Source organism: Typopeltis vanoorti, chromosome 21, assembly GCF_054136105.1.
Source record: "Typopeltis vanoorti isolate ZY-2024b chromosome 21, IOZ_Tvanoo_1.0, whole genome shotgun sequence".
Classification (NCBI taxonomy): Eukaryota; Metazoa; Arthropoda; class Arachnida; order Uropygi; family Thelyphonidae; genus Typopeltis; species Typopeltis vanoorti.
The window spans coordinates 30,253,094-30,280,384 of record NC_143569.1 but is presented as its reverse complement, the minus strand read 5'-3'; the positions used below and the strand labels follow the sequence as shown (position 1 = coordinate 30,280,384).

General features: G+C 38.9%; 1 protein-coding gene across 1 annotated transcript in view; it reads right to left on the bottom strand.

The window, feature by feature from the left end:
* The window catches only part of LOC150094695 (platelet-activating factor acetylhydrolase 2, cytoplasmic-like), a 205,999-nt gene that overhangs the window by 127,934 nt on the left and 50,774 nt on the right, over window positions 1-27,291 (bottom strand). Inside the window, exon 2 of the mRNA XM_090411635.1 lies at window positions 2,067-2,181. Coding sequence (XP_090267761.1) covers window positions 2,067-2,181 — 115 coding nt within the window. The remainder of the gene's footprint in view (window positions 1-2,066; window positions 2,182-27,291) is intronic.

Sequence of the window (27,291 nt, the reverse complement as noted above, 5' to 3'; positions counted from 1 at the left end):
CCTTTAACCAACTTTTCCAATACTTTAATAACCATTCCTAATATATTAATTGGCCTGTAGTTTTTCTACTTCTTTCTTGGAGCCACCTTTATGCAATGGAACTATCTTATGCTCTTTCCATTCTCCAGTAACCCTGCCAGAGCTGAGACTTAAATTGAATAACTTCAATCTAAGTAGAAAACTACAGACCAATTAATATATTAGGAATGGTTATTAAAGTATTGGAAAAGTTGGTTAAAGGTAAAATTCAACAGTGGGTGGATAGTGATGTGATACTGTATAGTGGGCAGTACGGCTTTGTAAAAGATAGGTCCTATCTTAGCAATTTATTCACATTTTATAATAAAGCAACAGCATAATCGGAAATGATATTGACTTTGCAAAGGCATTTGACAGAATACCATATGGAAAACTATTACAAAAGTTGGGACAAATGGGAATGGATATAAAGCTAGTAGCATGGATAGCAGGGTGGCTGACAGAAAGTAGTGAATATTGGAAATGGATTCTAGAACAGTGAAGGTGGCTAGTGGAGTACCTTAGGGTTCTGTACTACTGCCACTTCTCTTAAATTTGTAATTTGTATATCAATGATATAGGGAAAGATTTAAGAGGGGATATCAGTTGTTTGCTGATTTTGCAAAATTGGGTATATAACTGGGTGAATAAAAAGTGATGTAGATATCCTGCAGGATGATTTAAATAAATTGGCATTGTGGGCAAAGGATAATGAGTGTCAATTTAATATTGAAAAAAAAAAGTATGGTTATGTATGCACTTCAGGTTGAAAAGGTTGCATACGGTATATCATACTGATGATACTGGATTACAGAAATTGATGAGGCTAGGGAATTGGGGATAATGGTGGACAGAGAATGGACGTTCAGAGGGCATATTGAAGTTGGTAAAATGGCTCAAAGGATTACTTGGATGTTGAAAAACATGCAAACAAGTAAAGACAAGGAAGATATTGAAAGTTTTTCACTTGGTTATACTATAAATTATATATTTAGTTTAATTCTTTATCCATGTGTAAGTACACATAGTTGGTGCATGAAATATCTTCAGGACTGGGGCAACTCATGGCAAAGGTGGAATGACTTCACATCACTTGCCTTAGTATCCCATAATGTAAAGTGCATCTCCTTGTGGAGATGTATACTATGCATTATGGGAAGGATCACTACCCAGACCAGTTTCCATGTTTAAGTGCTGGGTTACCTCTCTAAAAACTCGTGCGATCAGCCAGATCACCCAACAATGAGTGATCTGAATGATCATTAACTCAGCATTGGCTCACCCTGTGAGCCTTCCGCTGGAAGGCTCACCCTGTCACCAAGTAGAACTCTCGGCGTTGGCTCTGCCTAGTGGCAGGCCTACCCCACCACTGAGCAGAGCCACTAATATCTCATCTGAGGGGTAACAGCAACAGCTGAGCCTCAGTTAAAACTTCATTGGCTACAGCATTGCCATTCATTACCCCTCAACCCAAGCAATATAACCGCATACGCTCGCCCACTAACTACTGTTAGTGGGCGAGCGTATTCGGTTTTCAATGGATGAGACAATTATTGTCTTTTAAAAATTGTGGCATAAGTAATGCAATGGATGGTACTGAAGATGATTTAGTCTGGTGCATCTTATCATCTGAAAAATACTGTAATCTTTTTAATAAAATGCAGGAAGTTTTTTCACTTGGTTGCAAATTAAACTTACCAAGAAATTATATTCTTGTTTTAACCTTTATCCAAATGTAAGCAAACAAAGTTTGCACATGAAATACATTCAAGATTGGGCTACTTGTATGTAGAGGCTAAATGACTTCACATTAATTGCATTTGTATCCCATAATGTAAAATACATCCTTTCAGACATGCATAATGCTATGCATTATGGGGAGGACCACAACCTTGGCCACTGAAGTTAACATAAAAATGTACCATTTTTGGTCTCTAAAGCAGACTAATGTGTTATCTAATCAGAAGTCTATGTAGACTAATGTATTATACATTTACAACTTTTTGCTGGTTTTTTTATCATTAAAAATAATAATATAGCACTCCTACCTGCTGATAAAGAAAAGAGGCTATGTAGGAATGGAGGCCACATCCCCAAGTAGTTAGCATATCCATCTATATAATGCTTGTGAGGGATCCATTGAGGCCACTGAGCATACCGTTCCTATAAAAAAACAGACCAAATATTTAAAATTCAAGGGGGAAAAAATCAAATTTATTCCTGTAAATTTAATGCAGACCAGCTTAAATGAACTACCCAAAAACAATAGATTGTTTTTGGGTGATTCATTCTATTATAGATATATTTCTTGGCAGAAAATATCAATGAAATCCTTGCAAAGTGTAAAGCATCATGTAAATTATAACTTTCATATATAAAATGTTAATGTACTAGTCACTTGACTGAAATTGTTAACAGTATAGAAAGATAGCAAAACACGTGGAATTTTCAGTTAAGAAAAAAAGAGATGTATGTTCTTTTTTTATTATTATTATTATTTGACACCTCCAGAGAGTCCTAAGACTCATTGAGGGAGGGCACCTACTCTAAAACTCTCCATCTCCACCACTCAACCTCATCCACAAACCACCTCATCCACACCAATGCCATCTACTGTCCATCATCACCACTATTATTTTCACAGACGATCACAAACATCCATGCCCACAGCAGGATTTGAACCCGCAGCCTTTTGGCTGGGGGTTCAAATTATTATTATTATTATTATTATTATCATTATTATTATCATTGTTATTATTATTTGACACCTCCAGATAGTTCTAAGACTCATTGAGGGAGGGCACCTACTCTAAAACTCTCCATCTCCACCACTCAACCTCATCCACAAACTGCCTCATCCACACCAATGCCATCTACTGTCCACCATCACCACTATTATTTTCACAGACAATCACAAACATCCATGCCCACAGCAGGATTTGAACCCGCAGCCTTTTGGCTGGAGAGTGGATACACTAACCACTCGGCCAACCAGGCCAGCTTTTCTTTCACGCTTACACGGTGATCAGAATACATTACGAAAAATTATGGATACAACTGCCAGAGTAAAACTTTAGTTTAATATAAACCAAAATATATACGCTCAACGTTTCGACCTTCACATTAAGCTCATCTTCTGGAGTATATGTATATATATATATACAAAGAAACAAGCTGCACTACAATCTACATGGCATGCTAAAGTTACTGATCAACTGTTAAAACTATTTACCTGACATCTGGTTGTAAAAAAAAAAACCTCATCAAAGCTAGAGTCCTGTTATTTTCATTATCTATTAGGTTACAAAGTTACTTAAGCTGGAGAGTAACATGTTCATGTATAAAATAATAGAAAAATAAATAAACAGAAAATAAAATTACTTATATAAATATACATATAAATTACAACTAGTATGAATTGTGGCCAATAAAAAATGAAAAATTGCTTAGAGTCCTAAAGTCAAGGTTTGCTGGAAACTAAGTGGGCTGAATGTGTGCTATCCAAATTCTTGGAATTTGGATAGCCCCCCATTATTATTATTAAGATTAGGGTGGTTAATCAAAATTTCACAGGCTTCTTTAAATTTCCGTTCATACCAAGTTTTTGTATGATGCAAAGAACAAGTACTAAAAACACCACGTACTAACCACAGTGATAAGTTTTAATATGTAAATATTTCATCCCAAGTATCTTGGGACATCCTCAGTACAGTAATTCAAACAATACTAGGAATAACATACAGTTAAGGCACATGATTACAATGGAATCTCAATATGTGTTATAGAAGTAAATTAAAATATAACTGAACAAAAAAAAAAAAAAACATATATAAAGAGACTATTTTACACAATTTTGTATGACAATTTCCCATACTTTAAGAATAGTAAGAACGTCATTGGGGTTTAAATTTGGTCTGTGTAGTAGGGCTTCAGCACTTTCTTTAAATGTTCATGTTTATATAAAGAACTATGTAAAAGTTTTGACTTTTCCCAATAGATCCTATGGTTTGGGTTTTCAACACAGAGTTGCTGAAGCCCTACTACATAGACCAAATTTAAACCGTAATAACGTTCCTACTATTCCTCAAGTATGGGAAATTGTCATACAAAATTGTGTAAAATAGTCTCTTTATATATGTTTTTTTTTTTTTTTTTTGTTCAGTTATATTTTAATTTACTTCTATAACACGTTATTTCACGCATATTGAGATTCCACTGTAATCATGCACCCTAACTGTATGTTATTCCTAGTATTGTTTGAATTACTGTACTGAGGATGTCTCAAGATACTTGGGATGAAATATTTACATATTAAAACTTATCACTGTGGTTAGTACGTGTGTTTTTTAGTGATGAATTCACCACAGGTTTCATTACTAGGAATGAAATAGAACAAGTACTTTTCCAATCAATTCGATGTAAGGTGTTAAGAGCATGATCTGAGAGGTGTGCTTCACCAAAATTATTATATTTAATCTGCCGTTTGTGTTTTCTTTTTTATGGATAGGGATTGTACGTCCAGTTTCCCCAATATAAGGTATGTTACAGGTGCAATAGATGCAATAAACTCCAGGGTGTGCCAATGGGGGGGAGAGGATCCTTAGAGGTGTTGAATATGTTTTTTAATTTTAAAGGTGGTTTAATTTTAAAAAAATTTTTAATTTTAAAGGTTTCAAATCTTAATGTTTAAAATTTAAAATCATTATAATCTTAATGCCACTTTTAAACCACCTTTAAAATTAAAAAACATATTCAACACTAAGGATCCTCTCCCTCCATTGGCACACCCTAGAGTTTATTGCATCTAATTGCACCTGTAACATACCTTATATTGGGGAAACTGGACGTACAATCCCTATCCATAAAAAGAACACAAATGGCACATTAAATATAATAATTTTGGTGAAGCAGGCCTCTCAGATCATGCTCTTAACACCCTACATCAAATTGATTGGAAAAGTACTTGTTCTTTGCATCATATAAAAACTTGGTATGAATGAAAATTTAAAGAAGCCTGTGAAATTTTGATTTTTGTGAAATTTTTGTGAAAATTTGAACCACCCTAATCTTAATAATAATGGGGGGCTTAAAAATTCCAAGAATTTGGATAGCACACATTCAGCCCACTTAGTTTCCAGCAAACCTTGACTTTAGGACTCTAAGCAATTTTTCATTTTTTATTGGCCACAATTCATACCAGTTGTAATTTATATAATTTATAATAAAATTACTTATATAAGTAATTTTATTTTCTGTTTATTTATTTTTCTATTATTTTATACATAAACATGTTACTCTCCAGCTTAATTAACTTTGTAACCTAACAGATAATAATAACAGGATGCTAGCTTTGATGTAGTGAGGTTTTTTTTTAACACCAGATGTCAGGTAAATAGTTTTAACTGTTGATCAGTAACTTTAGTATGCCATGTAGATTGTAGTGCAGCTTGTTTCTTTGTATATATACATATACTTCAGAAGATGACCTTAATGTGAAGGTTGAAATGTCGAGAAAATTATGGATACAACTACCCAACTACATGGTAGTTGGGTAGTTGTATCCATAATTTTTCGTAGTGTAAAGAGATGTATGTGGAACTGCAAGGCAGATGATTATGACAAGCTTAAGAGGCAGTGCAATGGTATAAAAATCTACAAGGGAAGGATGTTTGCAGTGTAATGGAGGACAGTTAAGAGGCAGCTGGAGGAAGCAGTATCAGACTATATCCAAGATCAGGAGAGTAAATAAAGTAGGAGTTAGATGGATGAGTAGCTTAATTAAGCATGAGCTGCAAAAAAAAAAAGGGAAATGTTGTGGAGGGTATATAACAAGAAACCAACTTGAATAGAGACACTTATAGGTCATAAGGTTCGAAGATTGCAGGTGGAGAATTCAGTAGTGAGAGAGATGTGTGTAGAGTGGACTGCCCTCCCACAATGAGTCCTTTGACTCCTTGGGGTCACATAATAATATGCTGTTGTCATTTTGAATTATGGAGAAACAATAAGGCTATGAGGCTACTGCATTATATCTGTTATTTGCATGTCTTCTTCTTCTTCTTCCCATTTTTTGCCTGCTTTGTAGCATGAAAAAAAAAACAAGAGTGTTTCTGGGAAGAAAAAGCTTTGCCACTTCATATGATACCAGCTAATTCTTTCATTTGAAAAGCCCTAATTAAAGTTCTTCGCATTCTATCCATGTCATTCCAACAAAGGCCACTGTTTATACTGACTGAGCAATATCAGGCAGAGAGTCATATTTCAACATTATATTACTGTAGATGGTTATCCAATATTTATTTCCTCTAGTTCTGCACACTGTCTCCCTGCTCTTAAATTGAATATTCATTTAAAAATGAATGTTCAATTTAAGAATTTAAAAATGAATTAGATTTTCAGGATTTTGCTATAATATCAAAATTATGCCTTATCACTGCTGCCAATGTTTGAAACATGTGATATATTCTTCTCAATAAATCTTTTGTTTATATGTTTGATAAGTCGGTTCATTTCAGTAGAAATGCTGTCAATGGTAGTGAAGCCTTTCCCACGAAGTGGTTCTTTCAACTTAAGGAAGACGATCGAAGTCTGGACAGCTCATAAGAGGACTATATGGGAGTAGGATACTTGAGATTCACACTTTAAAATGATTATTATTCATATGATAATCATATGAAATGAATGATTTTAGACCTGATCAGATTCTTCCTCCATTATGAAGTCGGATTTCATGGAGCAAGAACACCAGAAACAGAAAATGAGTACACAATGTTTTTACTTGGAGTTTAGCTCATAACTATATGAAAGTGGAAACAGTTACATTATCTGACTAACCAAGAATTGAATCTGCAGCATGCACAACTTTTTTACATGACCCTTATACTTTGATTACTGTGCATTTGTTTCACAAATAAATGTGAAGAAACTACACAATAAGTTTAAATATTAGTGAATCTTCCATTAGCCCAAATTATCTTAAAATTAGGATTCATAGATTAGCAACCAGTCATTAAAGAGCCTAGGGCATAGCCATCTAACCAAAACAGTTACTGTTCATTTGTATTTCTATGGTTTATAGCAATGTCTACAATTATCCTACTTTAGGAAGGGATATCAGTGTGTTGCCTAGGCATGACTGTGGTGAAATGAGGCAGAGAGCAAGGATTATGAATGATATGCTGGCTGAAATGTGTGAGGAGATGGGAGTACAGTTTGTTAATGTGTGGAATGAGTTTGAGGGATGAAGTGAGTTGTATGGGAGCAATAGACTGCATTTGAGTGGTTATGGTGTGAGTCGCTTGGAGAGACTGCTGCTGGAAGGTAGAGAAGTAAATAGAGAGAATGAATCAGATCGAGAGGGGAGTGATGTGGAAGAGCAGGAGAGTAAGACAGGAGAGATTGAAGAAGTGAACATGAATGGGGAAGTGAGAGTGGTATGAGTATAGAAAATGAGAGAATGGGTGTGCAAGAAGAGCAGGGAAACAGGGAGGCTCCCTGTTTCCCTGTGTATCTCTGTGTACAGGGGTACACAGCGTGAGAAAGGTAGATGCTCCAAGAGGAGGTGAGAGCATGTGCAGGCAGGAAAGGAATGGGATGACCAGGGATCAAGAGGAAACAGTTCAAATTAGAAATGGTTCTAAAATGAAGAAGCAGAAAGGGAAATGACCTCAGTCGAGCATGGAGAGATCACATCGAGTGAGTGGTATCAGTGGAACTAGCTGTAGATCCAGAAATGAGCTGTTGTGTTTGTATACCAATGCTAGAAGTATAAGAAACAAGGCAGATGAAATGGTTGGAATCATTGCGTCTGTCACCCAAAGATTGTCGGAATAAGTGAGACATGGTTGGAAGAGGACGACATCCTGACAGGAATAGAGATGCAAGGGTATGATATGGTTCGTGAGGATAGAAGGGGTAAAAAGGGAGGGGGGTGTTATTGATGATAGAGAAAGAGTTATGTCCATACAAAGTAGAGATGCAAGAGTGAAATAGGGCCAGTGGTTTTGAGGCAGTATGGTGTGAGATAGAGGTGAATAGAATCAAATACTTGGTGTGATGTTGTTATAGACCTGGTAATGTGGATGGTGGTGATAGTGAAATGTATGGTCAAATTAGCCAAGCAATTAAGAAACAGGTGATCATTATGGGTGATTTTAATTATGGTAATATAGACTGTAATGACGAGATAGCAACTGGAAGTAAAGAAAATGAGTTTCTTGAGTTTTTGAGGGATAACTACCTCAGACAGTATGTAACAGAGGGCACACGAGGATTTAAGGGTCTTGGATTTGGTCATCTCATCAGAGGATGTAATTATAAATGGGGTGGCAAATCATCCACCAATTGGTGAGAGTGACCATGAGGTGATTACCTGGGTGGTTGCCAGCAGTGCGAGGACCCCTGTGAGAAAAGGGTATATGTGGAACTACAAGGGGGATGATTATGAAGAGCTCAGGAGACAGCTTACAGGTGTAGCATGGAATGAGGAGTTAGCTGGAAAAGAGATCAATGCAGCTTGGGGGATTTTCAAAAACTATCTAGCAGATGCAATGTCTAAATTTATTCCAAGGGTGAGAAGGTTAAATAAGGCAGGGGTGAGATGGATGAATAAAGAGATTAAGCATGCAATACAGAGAAAAAGGGCATTGTGGAGGCAGCATAAGAGAAGTAGAAGTAGCCAATTTCATGAGGTCTACAAAGACCAGGCAAGGAGGTTGACTTGGTTGGTGAGAGTAGCTAAAGAGAGGTATGAACAGCAATTAGCTAATGAAGCCAAAAAGAATCCTAGGGAGTTCTTTCGATATGTAGCCAGCAAAAGAAAGAATGATTATGGAAGGATGACATTGATTGGAGGAAATGGTATAAAGACAGCTGTTGCAGAATGTGTGGTGGAGATACTTAATGAGCAGTTCATAAAGATCTTTCAATCTTGTGAATGTGACTTCATGGAGAGATTAAGAGCAGTTGATGATAGGGAGGAGAGACTGACTGTAAGTGAGCAAGAGGTGTTTGGGGAGTTGAGTAAACTAGATGTAAATAAGGCTGTGGGACTTGATAATATATCACCGCGTATTCTGAAGGAATGTGCCAGAGAGTTGACACCTGCCTTGACATATTTTTTTAATACAAGTCTTGCACTTGGTCAAGTTCCTAAAGAGTGGAAGGAGAGCAAGATTGTGCCAATTCAGGTGATCGAACTCAAGCATCAAACTATAGGCCTATCTGTGTGTCAGGTGTTGTGGTTAAGTTGAAAAAAGAACTTGTGAGAACTAGGATCCAGAGTTGGGTTGAGAACAATGGTATAATCTTTGATGGACAGCATGGATTTGTTAAAGGGAGGTCATGTTTTAGTAATCTACTTACTTATTACAATAAAGTGACTGCTTCCTTGGACAGAGGAAAAGGATACACAGTAATATACTTGGATTTCGCAAAAGCTTTTGATAGAGTACCTCATGATAAGTTGACAGTCAAACTAGAGCAAATGGGAGTTCGATATTAGATTAGTGCATTGGATTGGAGACTGGCTATCTGATAGGTATCAACAAGTTGTGTATGGGGGTACGATATCCAGGAAAAGGAAAGTTACTAGTGGAGTGCCCCGGGGGTCTGTTTTAGGGCCATTACTATTTAACTTGTATATTAATGATATTGGCAAAGATTTGGATGGAGATATTCAGTTGTTTGCAGATGATGCAATGTTGGGACGAACCATAAAGAGTAGTGAAGATGTTGTGGCCTTGCAAGAAGACTTGAATAGATAAGTGATTGGCGCAGAAATGGGGATGTAAGTTCAATATTGCAAAATGTACGGTTTTAAAATTTGGAAAACAAAGATGGGATGCAGAATTTATGCTTGGTGAAAATATATTGTTGGAGGTAGAGGAAATAAGAGATCTGGGGGTGATAGTGGATAAGGATCTAAAATTTAGAGGACACATCGCCAAAATTGTGAAGACAACACAAAGGCTTCTGGGAATGATGCGGAGGACACTGACGTGTAGAAGTAGGGAGATTCTTGTTCTGTTGTATAAGGCTTTGATTAGGCCACACATGGACTATTGTGCCCAGATTTGTTCACTGGGTTATCAGAAGAATGAAGAGATGTTGGAAATGGTCCAAAGGCAGCTGACTAAGGTAGTTTCTGACCTCTGGAATGTCGAGTATGAGGAAAGATTGAGAAGATGTAATTTGCAGAGTCTGGTGGAGCAGAGGGAGGGGGAGATATGATAGAGACCTACAAGTTGGTAAGGGGTTGTTATAAGATCAATGGTGGGGAAGGTCTACAGAGAATAGTGGGGGTATCAGAGAAGAACCAGAGGTCATCCCTGGAAACTGTATAAAGAGGGTGTGAAAGGCAGGTTTTTTTCGTGCATAGTTGTGAATAGTTGGAATGCTTTGCCTGAGAGTGTGGTGTCTGCAAGGAGTTTGAGTGTGTTTAAGACACGGTATGAAGAGATGTGTGTGTGTGATAAAAGGACTTCCCAGATGAGTCTTTGACTCCATGAGGTCTTTCGGTAATAATAATAATTATTATCAAGTACTAATTTATATACTGTTGAATATTATTATTATTAGACACCTCCAGGGAGTCCAAGCCTCATCGAGGGAGGGCACCTATTCTATGACTCTCCATCTCCACCACTCAATCTCATCCAACAACCGCATCATCTACACCAACTCAATCTATCGCCTACCACTACCACTAGTATTTCCACAGACAATTACAAACATCCATGCCCATGGCGGGATTCGAATCCGCAGCCTTGTGGCTGGAGAGCGGATACACTAAGCACTTGGCCAACCAGGCCGGCATATGTTAATGGATAGAGGATTCTTCAAAGAGTATATAAAAAGAAAGGAAAAAAATGGAGTATATAAAAAGGGAGCCATTTCACTGTGCTAGTTTAAGTGTGTGTGTGTGTGTGTGTGTGTGTGTGTGTGTGTGTGTGTGTGTGTGTGTGTGTGTGTGTGTGTGTGTGTGTGTGTGTGTGTGTGTGTGTGTGTGTGTGTGTGTGTGTGTGTGTGTGTGTGTGTGTGTGTGTGTGTGTGTGTGTGTGTGTGTGTGTGTGTGTGTGTGTGTGTGTGTGTGTGTGTGTGTGTGTGTGTGTGTGTGTGTGTGTGTGTGTGTGTGTGTGTGTGTGTGTGTGTGTGTGTGTGTGTGTGTGTGTGTGTGTGTGTGTGTGTGTGTGTGTGTGTGTGTGTGTGTGTGTGTGTGTGTGTGTGTGTGTGTGTGTGTGTGTGTGTGTGTGTGTGTGTGTGTGTGTGTGTGTGTGTGTGTGTGTGTGTGTGTGTGTGTGTGTGTGTGTGTGTGTGTGTGTGTGTGTGTGTGTGTGTGTGTGTGTGTGTGTGTGTGTGTGTGTGTGTGTGTGTGTGTGTGTGTGTGTGTGTGTGTGTGTGTGTGTGTGTGTGTGTGTGTGTGTGTGTGTGTGTGTGTGTGTGTGTGTGTGTGTGTGTGTGTGTGTGTGTGTGTGTGTGTGTGTGTGTGTGTGTGTGTGTGTGTGTGTGTGTGTGTGTGTGTGTGTGTGTGTGTGTGTGTGTGTGTGTGTGTGTGTGTGTGTGTGTGTGTGTGTGTGTGTGTGTGTGTGTGTGTGTGTGTGTGTGTGTGTGTGTGTGTGTGTGTGTGTGTGTGTGTGTGTGTGTGTGTGTGTGTGTGTGTGTGTGTGTGTGTGTGTGTGTGTGTGTGTGTGTGTGTGTGTGTGTGTGTGTGTGTGTGTGTGTGTGTGTGTGTGTGTGTGTGTGTGTGTGTGTGTGTGTGTGTGTGTGTGTGTGTGTGTGTGTGTGTGTGTGTGTGTGTGTGTGTGTGTGTGTGTGTGTGTGTGTGTGTGTGTGTGTGTGTGTGATATTTGTTTAGTCTAGTGACCTCAACAGGGTACCCCCAGAAAAATAGTGTGAAAATGATATGAGTCCTTGGAGGTGTCACAAAACAATAATAACAATAAATAATAATAAAATTGATCTGCTTTAATTAGTTTCTGGGAAAGTGAAGAGTTAATTTTATTATAAATTCTAATAGTGGTTATTATTGAGTTAAAAAACAAATATATCACTTCAAATGCTCTGTTTAGCAGGCATGGTGATATCATACCATTAGCTTAGTTAATACTTTAGAGATCTGATGACTATACATAAACATTTCATCCCCTCACCCCAGACAAATCCTTATCAAAGCATTATCTATCCACAATACTATGTTTTCAACAAGTTGAGCTGAGATTAAAAAAAATATTCCTATTGTATGTGGCTGATTTTATTGTTGACTACAGAGGCAAATAAAATTGTTCAGAGTCCATTTACTCTCCTAATAATCCTACATTGTTACAATTGACACAGGTAATGATGATGATTGTCAGGAAACCATTAAGAAGGGCATTTGTCACTTTTGAGAATATTCTGTTTGTCAACTAAGATCACTTTTTCTCTTCCTGGGCTGACATTTACATTTGGCTTTCCTGGAAGAAACATTAAGATGAAATGACAGAAACATTATGTCCATAGCATATTCAGCCTCCAAAAATGTATTTCTTTTTCTTTTTTTTTTGTTCTAAAAATACTTCTCTTCTACCAACTCCTGGCACTTTTTAAATCTCAAATCTACCTGATCTTTGAATATTGCTCTTACATTTGGAGAGGTTAACTAAAACCTCCCTCAGAATGTTGGATTGTAGTCAGAAGAGAGCTATTTGCTTAATAGATGACCCTCTCTCTCTCTCTCTCACTGATTCCATCACTTTCCCATAGACACTGTCTTTTCTGCAAGTATTTCTTTGGATTCTACTCCACTGAACTGGCCACAACCATTCCTCTGCCTTTCCTTAAATGATGTATGAACACTGGCAGCTTTTGGTCAACTCATATACAATTCACCTCCAAACTTCTCATCTTCCTTCACCTCCAATTCCATATACCTCTACTCCTTCATCTCCATACTCCTTTCACCAATGATCACAATCCTCAGCTCTTCAAGAGGCACATCAACAAATTCCTTTCTTTGCTCTAACCACCTTCCCAGACAACACTGGTGTCATGAGTCTTGGGAACTCTCATGTATGGGGCTGATATAAATTATGGTTTTTAGCCATTTAAATATGTCAAATATCATATTCAAACAGCTAAAATGTGCCAGAATATAATAGCAATATCCACATAGAACCAAATGGTGGGTTTACGCATATAGTGTGCAAAGAAACTTGATCTCTGTTGAAAAGTGGAAAGAGACCTGTGATCTGTGACCTCTGCTTGTACATTTTCCCAGTCACGTTAAGTAACAAAAGTTCACATTAGGTCTCTGGAGGAATTCTTGGATTATCTAATTATCTGGACTGCCATGTTTGAGACTATATTGGTGAAGACAATGTCCATGACCTTTCTATCTTACAAGGAAAATGGAAAAGCAACAACCATAAAACATTGTAATGAAATTTGAATCCACAGAGCAAGGAATAATCAACAATGACACTCGGTAATGCAGTAACTTGTAGGATATGAGAATTTTAAGATGAGAGAACAAGCACACTAGTTGCAGGCGTAGACTTCTGTGGCTAATTGGTTCAAAAGATATATTTCGGTGATTACACCACATTTTTTATTATTCAGTTATACAAAATACAAATAATAGTTCCCAACAAGTTTCGTAAATCGTAGGATTTACATTTTCAGGGGGTAAATAGTATAAAGTTTAAACAAGAGAATTAATAAATACAAATCATAACCGTCTGGCTATTCATGAAACTCAAATAACAGAATGCAGATATAAAACGTTATTAATGTTGAACAATACTGGACGATGTCACGTGTTCTTGTTCTCATTCATACAGTCCGAGCTCAGATTGAGGTAGATTTTTTATTAGAGCTGACCACACTTGATGGAGAATTAAACCTTTATTTTTATTGCATTGGGTTGGGTTTTTTAGCATATTAGCAGCTTCTTTAAATTTTCTTATATAATTGTTGTTTTCTATGTATGACATCATCATACATAGAAAATGAGAACCAAAATTGTTCATTCTATGTATGAACACCAAAAAGACGTACAATACAAAAGAGAACAAAAAACGGGTCTTGCTTTCCATACCACTTCCACTGGACACGATGTACTCTGGCAAAAAACGACGATGTCATACATAGAAAACAAGTTATATAAGAAAATTTAAAGAAGCTGCTAATATGCTAAAAAACCCAACCCAATGCAATAAAAATCAAGGTTTAATTCTCCATCAAGTGTGGTCAGCTCTAATAAAAAATCTACCTGAATCTGAGCTCAGACTGTATGAACGAGAACAAGAACACGTGACATCGTCCAGTATTGTTCAACGTCAATAACGTTTTATATCTGCATTCTGTTATTTGAGTTTTATGAATAGCCAGACGGTTATGATTTGTATTTATTAATTCTCTTGTTTAAACTTTAAGTTATACTATTTACCCCCTGAAGATGTAAATCCTATGATTTACGAAACTTGTTGGGAACTATTATTTCAGTATTATGTATAACTGAATAATAAAAAATGTGGTGTAATCACCGAAATATATCTTTTAAGCACACTAGTTATTAAACCATTCAGTTCATAAACTTGGCATCCAACAGATTAACTAATAATGATGCAGTAGTGTATCTAGACTGCAGGTGTTGGATTGTTGACTAAAAGAGAGCATACATAGTGCAGTCTACAAAATAGTGATAACTCCTATTCATAAGAAAGATCTGGGTTCAATTCTCATAGTATGAGAGAAACAGTGAAGGATTTCAACTAAAGTAATTACCAATCTAATACAGAAGCAATATGGTGCCCCCCAACATGCAAAGTGGCCAGGATACACAGCATATAGGTACAGTAATCTAACCCGAATTAATGGTGAAAGATTGTGCGATCAGATGAATCACTTTTCAATCACGACTCAAAATCACAGCAAGAACTAATGGTGTGATTCATCTCATAAAAGAAGGTCAAACTATATACTGCCTTATTCAATTCAGTATTTATAGAGGGATAGTCTAAGATATTTTCTGCTGAAACGAATTATATTGTAGTACTCCACAAAGTGCATGTAATATACCAGACATTTACGCTCATTGTCTGAAAAGTTACTTAGTACATTCCATGCTAGTTAAACTCCTTATCTGAGAGTAAATTAAGGATGGAAATACTTGCTCAGGGTGAAAGTGATACTGATACATGAGTACAACCAGCTTGCTCATCACTAACAAATAGTAAGCAAGTTTATGAAACAATTGGATGAATTATGATATGGAAACAATACTTTATATTTATGTTATATAATTCTGTTTGTATATATTGCATTTCTTTAATAATTAACTCATATTTTTATGTGATTTCCACTCAAGAAAGATTGCATACCAATTGTAATGCACAGTGGACGGGCTATGGAACTAATTTGAAAATTCTGCTCAAGATACCAAACATGGCACATTTTATTATTATTATTATTTTATGGCATCTCCATGAAATATGGAGACTCATCATGGGAGATCCAAATTAACCATTACAGATACAAATCCTATCATATCTTTCCTTAAATCCATTCACTGTCAGGAAACTCACAAGAAATTCTGGCAATCCATTCCACTCGTCACTCTCCACACAAAAAATCTGGTCCTTACACCCCTACTAACCACACTCTTATACAATTTATATGGATGATCCCTAGTTCTCAGGCCATCATATATTGAAAAATTTCACTTGCATCTATTTATAAAATCCCTTTAATATCTTAATAGTTTCTATCATGTCCCATCTTTTCCACCTATCAAATAAACTTTGTAACACACAAGCATTCAATCTAGCTTGGTAGGAAGTATTCCACAGATGTTTCATTATCTTGGTCACTTGTCTCTGAATCCTCTTCTACCACCTCCTGGTCCCAAAGAAACCCAAGTGATCAAATCTGTGCACAGTAGATGTGGCCGAATTATAACCTTATAAAGAGAGATAATAACTTCCCTATCTTTACAATATGCCCTCTGAACTTCTACTCTTTTTCCACCATTATCCCCAAGTGATCATCAATTTCCTGCAACCCAATATTATCAATTTGATACACCATATCATATGTCATATCACCCATATTAACCTGCACTGGATTGGAGATTGGCTGTGTGATAGGTATCAACAAGATATGTATGGGGGAGCAATGTCCCAGAAAAGGAAAGTCGCTGGTGGTGTGCTGCAGAGTTCTGTTTTAATCTTGTCCAATATCATTAACCTATATGTTAATAATATTGGACAAGATTTGAATGGGGATATTCAGTTGTTTGCATATGATGCAAAGCTGGGGCAAACTATGAGGAGTAGAACAACAGATGTTGTGGCTGTACAAGAAGACTTGAATTCTTCTTCTTCTTCTTCTCCAGCTTCTCCCATTTAAGTGGGGTCACTGTTGATGATAAGTCTCCTCCACATCCGCCTGTCTTGGACTGTCACCACATCCAAGTTCTTCATCCTCAAGTCCTCTTCTACCATCTCTTCTTTGGCCGCCCACGCTTCCTCCTTCCTTGCACATCCATCTGCATGACCCTTCTTCCCACATATTCGTCCTCCCTCCTCATCACATGACCAAACCATCTCAACCTTGCCTCCTGTATCTTCGTTCCTAAGTTCGTAACTTTCACTGTTCCCCTCACATAGTCATTTCTCAGACGATTCTTTCTGGTCACACCGCACATCCACCTAAGCATTCTCATCTCTACTACTTCCATCCTGCTGATGTTATTTTTCCTCAAGGCCACAGTTTCTATAGCATACGTCATAGCTGGACCCATTACTGTCCTATAGATTTTGCCTTTCAGATTGATCGGCACCCCTCTTATTGCATAACACTCCAGCCATCTCCCTCCAGTTCCTCCAACCCGCTTGTATCCTGCATCCCACTTCCTTCTCAGTTTCTCCATCTTCTTCCACTGTTGAACTTAAGTATCTAAAGTCCTTCACCTTCCTGATGACATTTCCTTCTGGCTCCAGATCTGTCTCCTGGCCACTGCCCACTGTGCAACACATATACTCTGTCTTACTTCTGCTCAGTCTCATACCTCTCTCTCTCTTCCAGTACTTTTCTCTATCTTTCCAGTTTAGTTTCCACTTCTTCTCTTGAATCTGCACACAACAAGATGTCACCTCCTCCATCACAATATTAAACAGAAATGAACTTAATGCTGACCCTTGATGCAAGCCAACTGTTACTTGAAAACTTTCTGTCTGTCCCAGACAGGTCCGAACATTGTCTTCACATTTCTGTACATCTCCTGCAACAACCTGACATATTTCTCCGGAACCTTCTTCTCCCTCAGACTCCTCAAGACTTCTTGCCTTGGCATTCTATCGCATGCTTTCTCCAGATCAATAAATGCCAGATGTAGCTCCTGTTGTTTCTCTCGAAACTTTTCCCATCATTTGTGGTAACCCAAAGATAGCATCTATTGTTGATCTACCAGGCATGAAGCCAAATTGTTCCTTTGAAATCTCCACCTCCTTCCTCAATCTTCCATCAAGAACCCTTTCTAGGATTTTCGTTGTGTGGGACATCAACTTTATTCCTCTGTAATTTTTACAGTCTTGTGCATCCCCTTTACCCTTGTAGATGGGGACAAGAGTACTCTCCTTCCATTCCTCAGGTATATTTTCCTGTTGGCAAACTTTCATGAACAGGTCCCACAGCAGGTCAATTCCCTCGTCCCCAAATGCCTTCCATGCCTCCACTGGAATCCTGTCGGGACCCACTGATTTTCCATTCCTCATCCTCAGTCACTTCCACTCTACTGATGTTCTGCGCCATCCCCTCAGAAGGCTGTCCATCTTCTCTGTGAGTACTTGCATTTTCCTCATTCAAAAGTCCCTCAAAGTATATTCTCCATCTGTTTCTTATGTCCACATCCCTCCATAATACTCTAGCTTCAGCATCTTTGATCTGCTTCACATGTAAGATGTCCTTTGCTGCTTTATTTCTACATTTCGCTAGTTGGTAAATTTTTCTCTGTCCTTCCTTTGTTTCTAATTGATCATACAGATCTTGATATGCCATGGCCTTCGCCTGTGCCACAATGCTCTTGGCTTCTTGCTTTCTCTCTCTCTCTCTCTGTAAATCTCTCTGTCCTCTTCCACTCTTGATTCATCCCACTTCTGCTTTGCCTTCCTCTTAGTTGTCACTGCCACTTATACATTATTATTCCACCACCAACCTTCCTTCTGCTCTCTAATCTTTCCAGATGTCTCACCAAGCACCTCAATTGCACAGCTCAGGATTACTTTTGAATTATGTTTCCACCAATCTTGTACACTTTCCAGTCCATCCAAAATCCTCTCTAACACCCTCTCCCTAAAATGATTCCTCGCACTCTCTTCTTTTGAGTGAAACCACTTAATTGTCTTCATCCCATGGCTTCCAGAGGTTCTTATCTTCGATCTTATTTTAAAGTCTGCGCACAGCAGTGTTGCTGTGCCACTTGATCTGTTGGAATTACGTTACAATTTGTCACAACCTTAAGATGTTTTCTTCTATTCAAAATGTAGTCAATTTGTGAACTGTTGTTACCACTCCTAAATGTTATCAAGCGTTCTTCCCTCTTGTAGAAAAACGAGTTCACAATTGCCAGATCAAATGCTACTGCAAAGTCCAGAACTCTCTTTCCTTCCTGGTTCATCATTCCCACTCCGTAGCCACCATGCACCCTTTCACAGTCTCTATTCTATCTCCCTATGTGTCCGTTCAAGTCTCCTCTGACAATATCACCATCTCGTTTTCTTCCAGTTCCCTCATTTCTTCATCTAACACGTTCCAGAACTCATCTTTATCCTCTGCTGTACAGCCAACTTGCGGGGCATATACACATAATATGGCCACCCGCTCTTCTCCAAGACCCAATTTCATTCGCATGATCCTGCCATTCCTTCTACCTACTTCCAGTACTTCGCCCTTCATTCTGCCACACACTACAATTCCTACACCATTTGTTCCCTCGTTATTCGCTCCAGAGTAGAAAAATTTATATCCATCTCCCAGTTCCTTTGCCTTTCCCCCCTTCCACCTTGTCTCCTGCACACATAAAATATCCAACTTCCTCTTCCTCATCATGTCTGCCACCTCTTTTCCCCTTCCAGTCATGATTCCAACATTCAGTGTTGGAATACAAGAAGACTTGAATAGACTGTGTAAATGGGCATGGGAGTTAGGATAGATACCAGTTCAACACTGCGAAATGTAAAATTAAAAAATTTGGAAAACAAAGATTGGATATAGAATTTACTCCTGGTGGAGATATATTTTTGGAGGTAGAGGAAATAAGAGATCTTGTGTTGGTGGTGGATAAGGATCTGACATTTAGAGGACATATTGTGAAAATTGTGAGGACAATACAATGAATTCTAGCAATGAAATGGTGGACACCGACTTGTAGAAGGAAGAAAGGGATTCTAGTTCCATTGTACAAGGCTCTAATCAGGCCGCATATGGACTACTGTGCACATCTTTGTTCACCTGGTTTTCAGAAGGATTAAGAGTTGTTGGAGAGGGTCTAGAAGTGACTTACCAAAATAGTCTCTGATCTCTAGGATGTTGAATATGAAGAAAGGTTGAGACAATACAGTTTGCATAGTCTAGTGGATAGGAGGAAGAAGGACAATATGATAGAGATGTACAAGTTAGCAAGGGGGGAGATGTTACAGGATTAATACTGAATAGGTTTTTCATTAAATGGTTGGAGATCAGGGGAAAGAAAGAGGTCATCCCTGAAAGCCATATAAGGAGGATGTAATGATGGGAGTGAAAAGCAGATTTTTTGCATGAAGAGTATTGCATGAATCATATTGCAAAACAAATGAAACACAAAATTGCAGACAGCATTATAAACCATATAACCAAAATTTCTACTATTCTGGATGTTGCCTCACATTTATGATCCTTACTTTATTATTATTATTATTAAACAAGACCTCATGGAGTCAAAGACTCATCTAGGAGGTCCTTTTATCTCACACACATCTCATCATACCGGGTCTTAAACACATTCAAACTCCTTGCAGACACCACACTCTCAGGCAAGGCATTCCAATCATTCACAACTCTGCACGAAAAAAACCTGCCTCTCACTCCCCTACTCACACCCTCTTTATACAGTTTCCAGGGATGACCTCTGGTTCTCCCCTGATCTCCCACTATTTGCTGTAGAACTTCTCCACCATTGATCCTATAGCAACCCCTTACCAACTTGTAGGTCTCTATCATATCTCCCCTCTTCCTTCTCTCCACTAGTCTCTGCAAATTACATCTTTTCAATCTTTCCTCATACTCGACATTCCAGAGGTCAGAAACTACCTTAGTCAGTCGCCTTTGGACCCTTTCCAACATCTCTTCATCCTTCTGAAAACCAGGTGACCAAATCTGGGCACAATAGTCCATGTGTGGCCTAATCAAAGCCTTATACAATGGAACAAGAATCTCCCTACTTCTACACGTCAGTGTCCTCCTCATCATTCCCAGAAGTCTTTGTGTTGTCTTCACAATTTTGGCGATGTGACCCCTAAATTTTAGATCCTTATCCACTATCACTCCCAGATCTCTTATTTCCTCTACTTCCAACAATATATTCTTACCAAGCATAAATTCTGCATCCCATCTTTGTTTTCCAAATTTTAAAACCTTACATTTTGCAACATTGAACTCACATCCCCATTTGCTTGCCCAATCACTCAATTTATTCAAGTCTTCTTGCAAGGCCACAACATCTTCACTACTCTTTATGGTTCGTCCCAACTTTGCATCATCTGCAAACAACTGAATATCTCCATCCAAATCTTCGCCAATATCATTAATATACAAGTTAAATAGTAATGGCCCTAAAAGAGATCCCTGAGGCACTCCACTAGTGACTTTCCTTTTCCTGGATATTGCACCCCCATACACAACTTGTTGATACCTATCAGATAGCCAGTCTCCAATCCAATGAACTAATCTAATATCCAACCCCATCTGCTCTAGTTTGACTGTCAACTTATCATGAGGCACTCTATCAAAAGCTTTTGCGAAATCCAAGTATATTACTGTGTATCCTTCTCCTCTGTCCAAGGAAGCAGTCACTTTATTGCAATAAGTAAGTAGATTACTAAAACACGACCTCCCTTTAGCAAATCCATGCTGTCCATCAAAGATTATACCATTGTTGTCAACCCAACTCTGGATTCTAGTTCTCACAAGCTTCTCCAACAACTTAACCACAACACCCGACACACAGATAGGCCTATAGTTTGATGCTTGAGTTCGATCACCTCCTTCATGAAGTGGCACAATCTTGCCCTCCTTCCACTCTTTAGGGACTTGACCAAGTGCAAGACTCGTATTAAAAAAATATGTCAAGGCAGGTGTCAACTCTCTGGCACATTCCTTCAGAATATGCGGTGATATATTATCAAGTCCCACAGCCTTATTTACATCTAGTTTACTCAACTCCCCAAACACCTCTTGCTCACTTACAGTCAGTCTCTCCTCCCCATCATCAACTGCTCTTAATCTCTCCATGAAGTCACATTCACAAGATTGAAAGATCTTTATGAACTGCTCATTAAGTATCTCCACCACACATTCTGCAACAGCTGTCTTTATACCATTTCCTCCAATCAATGTCATCCTTCCATAATCATTCTTTCTTTTGCTGGCTACATATCGAAAGAACTCCCTAGGATTCTTTTTAGCTTCATTAGCTAACTGCTGTTCATACCTCTCTTTAGCTACTCTCACCAACCAAGTCACTCTCCTTGCCTGGTCTTTGTAGAACTCATGAAATTGGTTACTTCCACTTCTCTTATGCTGCCTCCACAATGCCCTTTTTCTCTGTATTGCATGCTTAATCTCTTTATTCATCCATCTCACACCTAACTTATTTAACCTTCTCACCCGTGGTATACATTTAGACATTGCATCCACTAAATATTTTTTGAAAATCCCCCAAGCTGCATTGATCTCTTTTCCAGCTAACTCCTCATTCCATGCTACACCTGCAAGCTGTCTCCTGAGCTCTTCATAATCACCCCCCTTGTAGTTCCACATATACCCTTTTTTCACAGGGGTCCTTGCACTGCTGGCAACCACCCAAGTAATCACCTCATGGTCACTTTCACCAATTGGTGGATGATTTGATACCTCATTGATAATTACATCCTCCGATGAGATGAACAAATCCAAGACCCTTAATCCTCTTGTGCCCTCTGTTACATACTGTCTGAGGTAGTTATCCCTCAAAAACTCAAGAAACTCATTTTCTTTACTTCCAGTTGCTATCTCTTCATTCCAGTCTATATTGCCATAATTAAAATCACCCATAATGATCACCCTTTTCTTATTTGCTTGGCTTATTTGACTATACATTTCACTATCACCACCATCCACATTACCAGGTCTATAACAACATCCCACCAAGTATTTGATTCTATTCACCTCTATCTCACACCATACTGCCTCAAAACCACTGGCCCCATTTCCCCCTTGCATCTCTACCTTGTATGGACATAACTCTTTCTCTATCATCAATAGCACTCCCCCTCCCTTTTTACCCCTTCTATCCTCACGAAACACATCATACCTTTCCATCTCTATTCCTGTCAGGATGTCATCCTCATCTAACCATGTCTCACTTATTCCGACAATCTCTGGGTGCACAGACGCAATTAGTGCAACCATTTCATCCGCCTTGTTTCTTATACTTCTAGCATTGGTATACAAATACAACAACTCATTTCTGGATCTACAGCTAGTTCCACTGATACCACTCACTCGATGTGATCTCTCCATGCTGGACTGGGGCCATTTCCCTTTCTGCTTCTTCATTTTAGAACCCTTTGCAATTCCATCTGTTTCCTTTTGATCCCTGATCATCCCATTACTTTCCTGCCTACACATTCTCTCACCTCCTCTTGGAGCATCCACCTTTCTCACGCTGTGTATCCCTGTCCACCCTGAGCCTCCCCGTTTCCCTGCTCCTCTTGCACACCCATTCTCTCATTATCTATACTCATACCACTCACTTCCACATTCATTTCCACTCCTAAGGGCCCCCAGAGCTTATTCGTTTAGAATTTAATAACTGCGTAATGCTAAGGTAGCCCATAAGATTACTTGGATATTGAAAAACACATTAACATTAGCGATAAGGAATAATTGTTATTCCTCTTTATAAGGCCTTGATATGCCCGCATCTGGATTGTGCTAAAGTCTGGTCCCCTGGGTTTCTTGAGGATGGGGAAGCGGTGAAGAGGATTCGGAGGCAGGTGACCAAGATGGTGAGTGGCCTGTGGAATGTTGATATGAAGACAGATTGAGGGTGTGTGGATTGCAGAAGGTGGTTGGTAAGAGAAAAATAGGGGAATATGATAGAAACATTTAAGTTGCTTAAAGGGTTTTATAGGATAGATGCAGGGAAAGGGTTTCAGGACTTGGCTGGAGTTGCCAGAACAAGGGATCATCCCTGGAAGTTGAATAAAGGTGTGGTTAATAGGGGGTGTGAAGCCTAGATTTTTTTGCTTGGAGAATTGTAAATGAGTGGAATGGGTTGCCAGAGTTAGTTGTGAGTGCCTTATCCGTTAATGGGTTCAAGAAGAGGTATGACAGATTGTGTGGATAGTTTGGGTCTCTGCAATGAGTCTTTGGACTCCATGGAGGTGCCTGTATAATAATAATAAATCTTTCCTTATGTCATTGATATACAAATTAAAGAGCAATAGCCCTTCAGTAACTTCATGGTAACTTCCATTATACTAGCTGTAAGAATGTATATAATGTGCCCGAGCCAGTACGAAGGAAAAGAAATCAGAATGGGATAGTTAGTATAATGCATCAAGATAGAGGTGGGACAAATGAACCTCTGCATTTCATGTATACTAATGCCAAAAGTATTAGGAACAAGAAGGAAGAATTTTTGGCCTTGGTTGGCTCTTCCTGGCCACAGGTCATTGGCATTAGTGAAACATGGCTCGAAGATGATATAATTAGTGGGAAAGAATGTGTAGGGTATATGTGTTCAGGAGGGACAGAGAGAATAAAATGGGGGGGATGGGTGTTATTGATGATAGCTGATGAACTGCAGCAAACGAGAATAGAAATTGTATTGCAGGATAGTGAAAAGAGCTCATTTGAGGATATTTGGTGTGATATTGAGACTAACGGAACAAACTGTACAGTTGGGTGCTGCTATAGACTAGGTGATAGAATAGATGGTGGAGATAGTATGCATAGACAAATTGATGAAATGAATGGTAGGAGGGTAATTATTATGGGGGATTTCAAGGAGATTAGAAGGAGGAGAGAACACATGTGAGGAAGGAAATGGATTTTATTCAGTTACTAAGGGATAACTATCTGAGACAGCATGTAATGGAAAATACTAGGGGTTCGAGAGAGACAGCATGTAATGGAAAATACTAGGGGTTCGAGAGAGCTTGACCTAGTAATAGAATCTGAGAATTTGACTGTAATGAATATGACCATGCTGCCACCTATTGGCCTGGGAGGTGGCTATATGTGTGAAATTTTTGATTAAGACAGGGTACATGTGAAATTACCGTGCTGGCAAGTATGACAAGCTTAGAAAATTGTATGGTTCAATGCCATGGCATGCAAAACTGCAAGGGCTGGATGTTGATAGGGCATGGGAAGTGGTCAAGGAGAATTTGCAGGATGTTATGGCTGACTGTATACCTAGAGTTTGAATAGTAAATCAAGTAGGGGTTAAATGGATGAATAACACCATTAAACTTGAGTTGCAAAAAAAGAAACAACTGTGGAAGGAATTTAAGGAGAAAGGTGACCTGCAGGCACATGAATGGTATAAAGCGCAGTCCCAGAAGGGTAACGAAAAGCAAAAGCGGATTATGAAAGGAAATTAACCATGCAAGCTAAAGAGAATCCCAAACAGTTCTTTCAATATGCTGCAAGTGAAAGATAAACTGTACATGGCAGAATGATTTTAAGGAATGCTGATGGTAGGGAGGTCACTGAATCAGTCGATATAGTGAAATTACTGAGTAAGCACTTTCCAAGAGTATATCATTCAGGTGGTAAGATTGAAGAAATGAAGGCACCATTAGTTAATATGGGAATTATAGTGAATGAAGTGGAGGTGAATAGTCTCTTACAGAACACATCTGTGGGATTGCATGGTATACCAGCAACGGTCTTACTTGAAGCAGCTAAAGAATTGCCAGTGCCTTTGACCATATTGTTTAAACTGAGTCTTGGGTCTGGTTTAGTCCCGAAGGGGTGGAAAGAGGGGAAAATAGTTCCACCGAATAAAGGAGGATCCAAGACTCCTGTTGCAAATTACCGACAATCAGCATATCAGAAGTTGTTGTCAAGGTCTTGTAGAAAGTAGTCAAGGGAAAAATACAGGAATGGATTGATGAAAATGAGATATTGTATGGGGGAACAGCATGGTTTTGTGAAGGGTAGATCATGCCTCAGTAACTTGCGCAGGTTTTATAACACAGTGAACTGTGTTATAAAACTATATCCTGGCTAAGGCCTTTGACAGGATACCACATGGAACCCTAATCAGTAAACTGGAGCAGATGGGGATGGATATAGGGTTTGTGAGATGGATAGGAGGGTGGTTGATGGAGAGATACCAGAGAGTAGTTTACTCAGGAGTAGAGTCCAAAAGACGACCTGTAACTAGTGGTGTGCAGCAGGGTTCTGTTCTTGCACCACTGCTGTTTAATTTGTTCATTAACGATATAGGGAAGGAACTGAGAGGAATGGTTCATTTGTTCGCTGATGATGCAAAGTTGGGTAGGGCAATAGTGAATGCAGAAGATATCAAAATTTTGCAGGATGATTTGGATAGACTGGAGGTATTGGCTAAGGAGAATGGATGTGAATTTAACGTGGGAAAATGTAAGGGTATGCATTCTGGGGCGAAAAGATTAGCAGCAGTATATCACATTGGTGGAACTGTACTCCAGGAGATTGATGAGGCCAGGGACTTGGGAGTGTTGGTGGACAGGAGTTGAAGTTTATTATTATTATTACTATTCCGGGAAACTCCAAGCAGTCGACAGACTCATCGAAGGAGGGCCCTAACATCATGTCAAGAACAACTATTCGACATTCACACAGTATCTATCATACCTTGCCTTGAACTCATTCACGATCATAGCACCCACAACAGACTCTGGCAGCTTATTCCACTCATTCACCACTCTCCGAGTAAAAAACCTAGCTCTAACACCCTTGTTAACCACATTCTTGCCCAGCTTCCATGCATGGCCCCTAGTCCTTCCACCACCAGTCCTATTTTCAAAAATATCTTCTGGATTAATCTTATAGAAACCCTTCAGTAATTTGAATGTCTCAATCATATCACCGCTTTTCTGCCTATTGACCAATTTTTGCAACCCACAAATCTTCAACCTATTCTCATAAGATTCATTCCTCAGACCAGATATCATCTTGGTCACTCGTCTCTGGATGCTCTCCACTTCCTCCCCATCACGAAGAAACCCTGCGCCCATAACTGAGCACAGTAGTCCAGATGGGCTTATCAAGGCTCAATACAGAGGAACAATATCTTGTTTGTCTCTGCATGTTAAAGTATTTTTCAGAAGCCAAGTGATTTGATGAGCTGATTTAGCCACTTTTGCAATGTGCCCCATAAACTTCAATTCCCTATCCACCAACACTCCCAAATCCCTTGCCTCATCAATCTCCTGGAGTGCGATTCCACCAATGTGATATACTGCTGCTATTCTTTTGACCCCAAAATGCATAACCTTAAACTTTGCCGCATTAAATTGACATCCATTTTTCCTAGCCCAGTCCTCCAAACTATCCAAATCATCCTGTAAAATTTTGACATCCTGTGCACTCACAATTGCTCTACCCAATTTTGCATCATCAGCAAACAAGTGAACACTTCCTCTCAGATCCTTTCCTATATCATTGATGAACAAATTGAAAAGTAGTACTCCAAGAACAGAGCCTTGCGGCACACTAGTGGTGTGCCGGCACACAACTCCTGAATAAACCACTCTCTAGTATCTCCCCATCAACCACCCTCCTATCCATCTCACCAACCCTATATCCATCCCCATCTGCTCCAGTTTACTGATTAGGGTTCCATGTGGTATCCTGTCAAAGGCCTTGGCAAGGTCCAGTAGAATCACTGTAAACCCATTACCCTAATTCAGTTCAGTCGTCACTGTGTTTAATAAATTTAGTTTAATCCTTTATCCAAGTGTGAACAAACAAAGTTTGCACCTGAAAGTATCTTCAGGACTG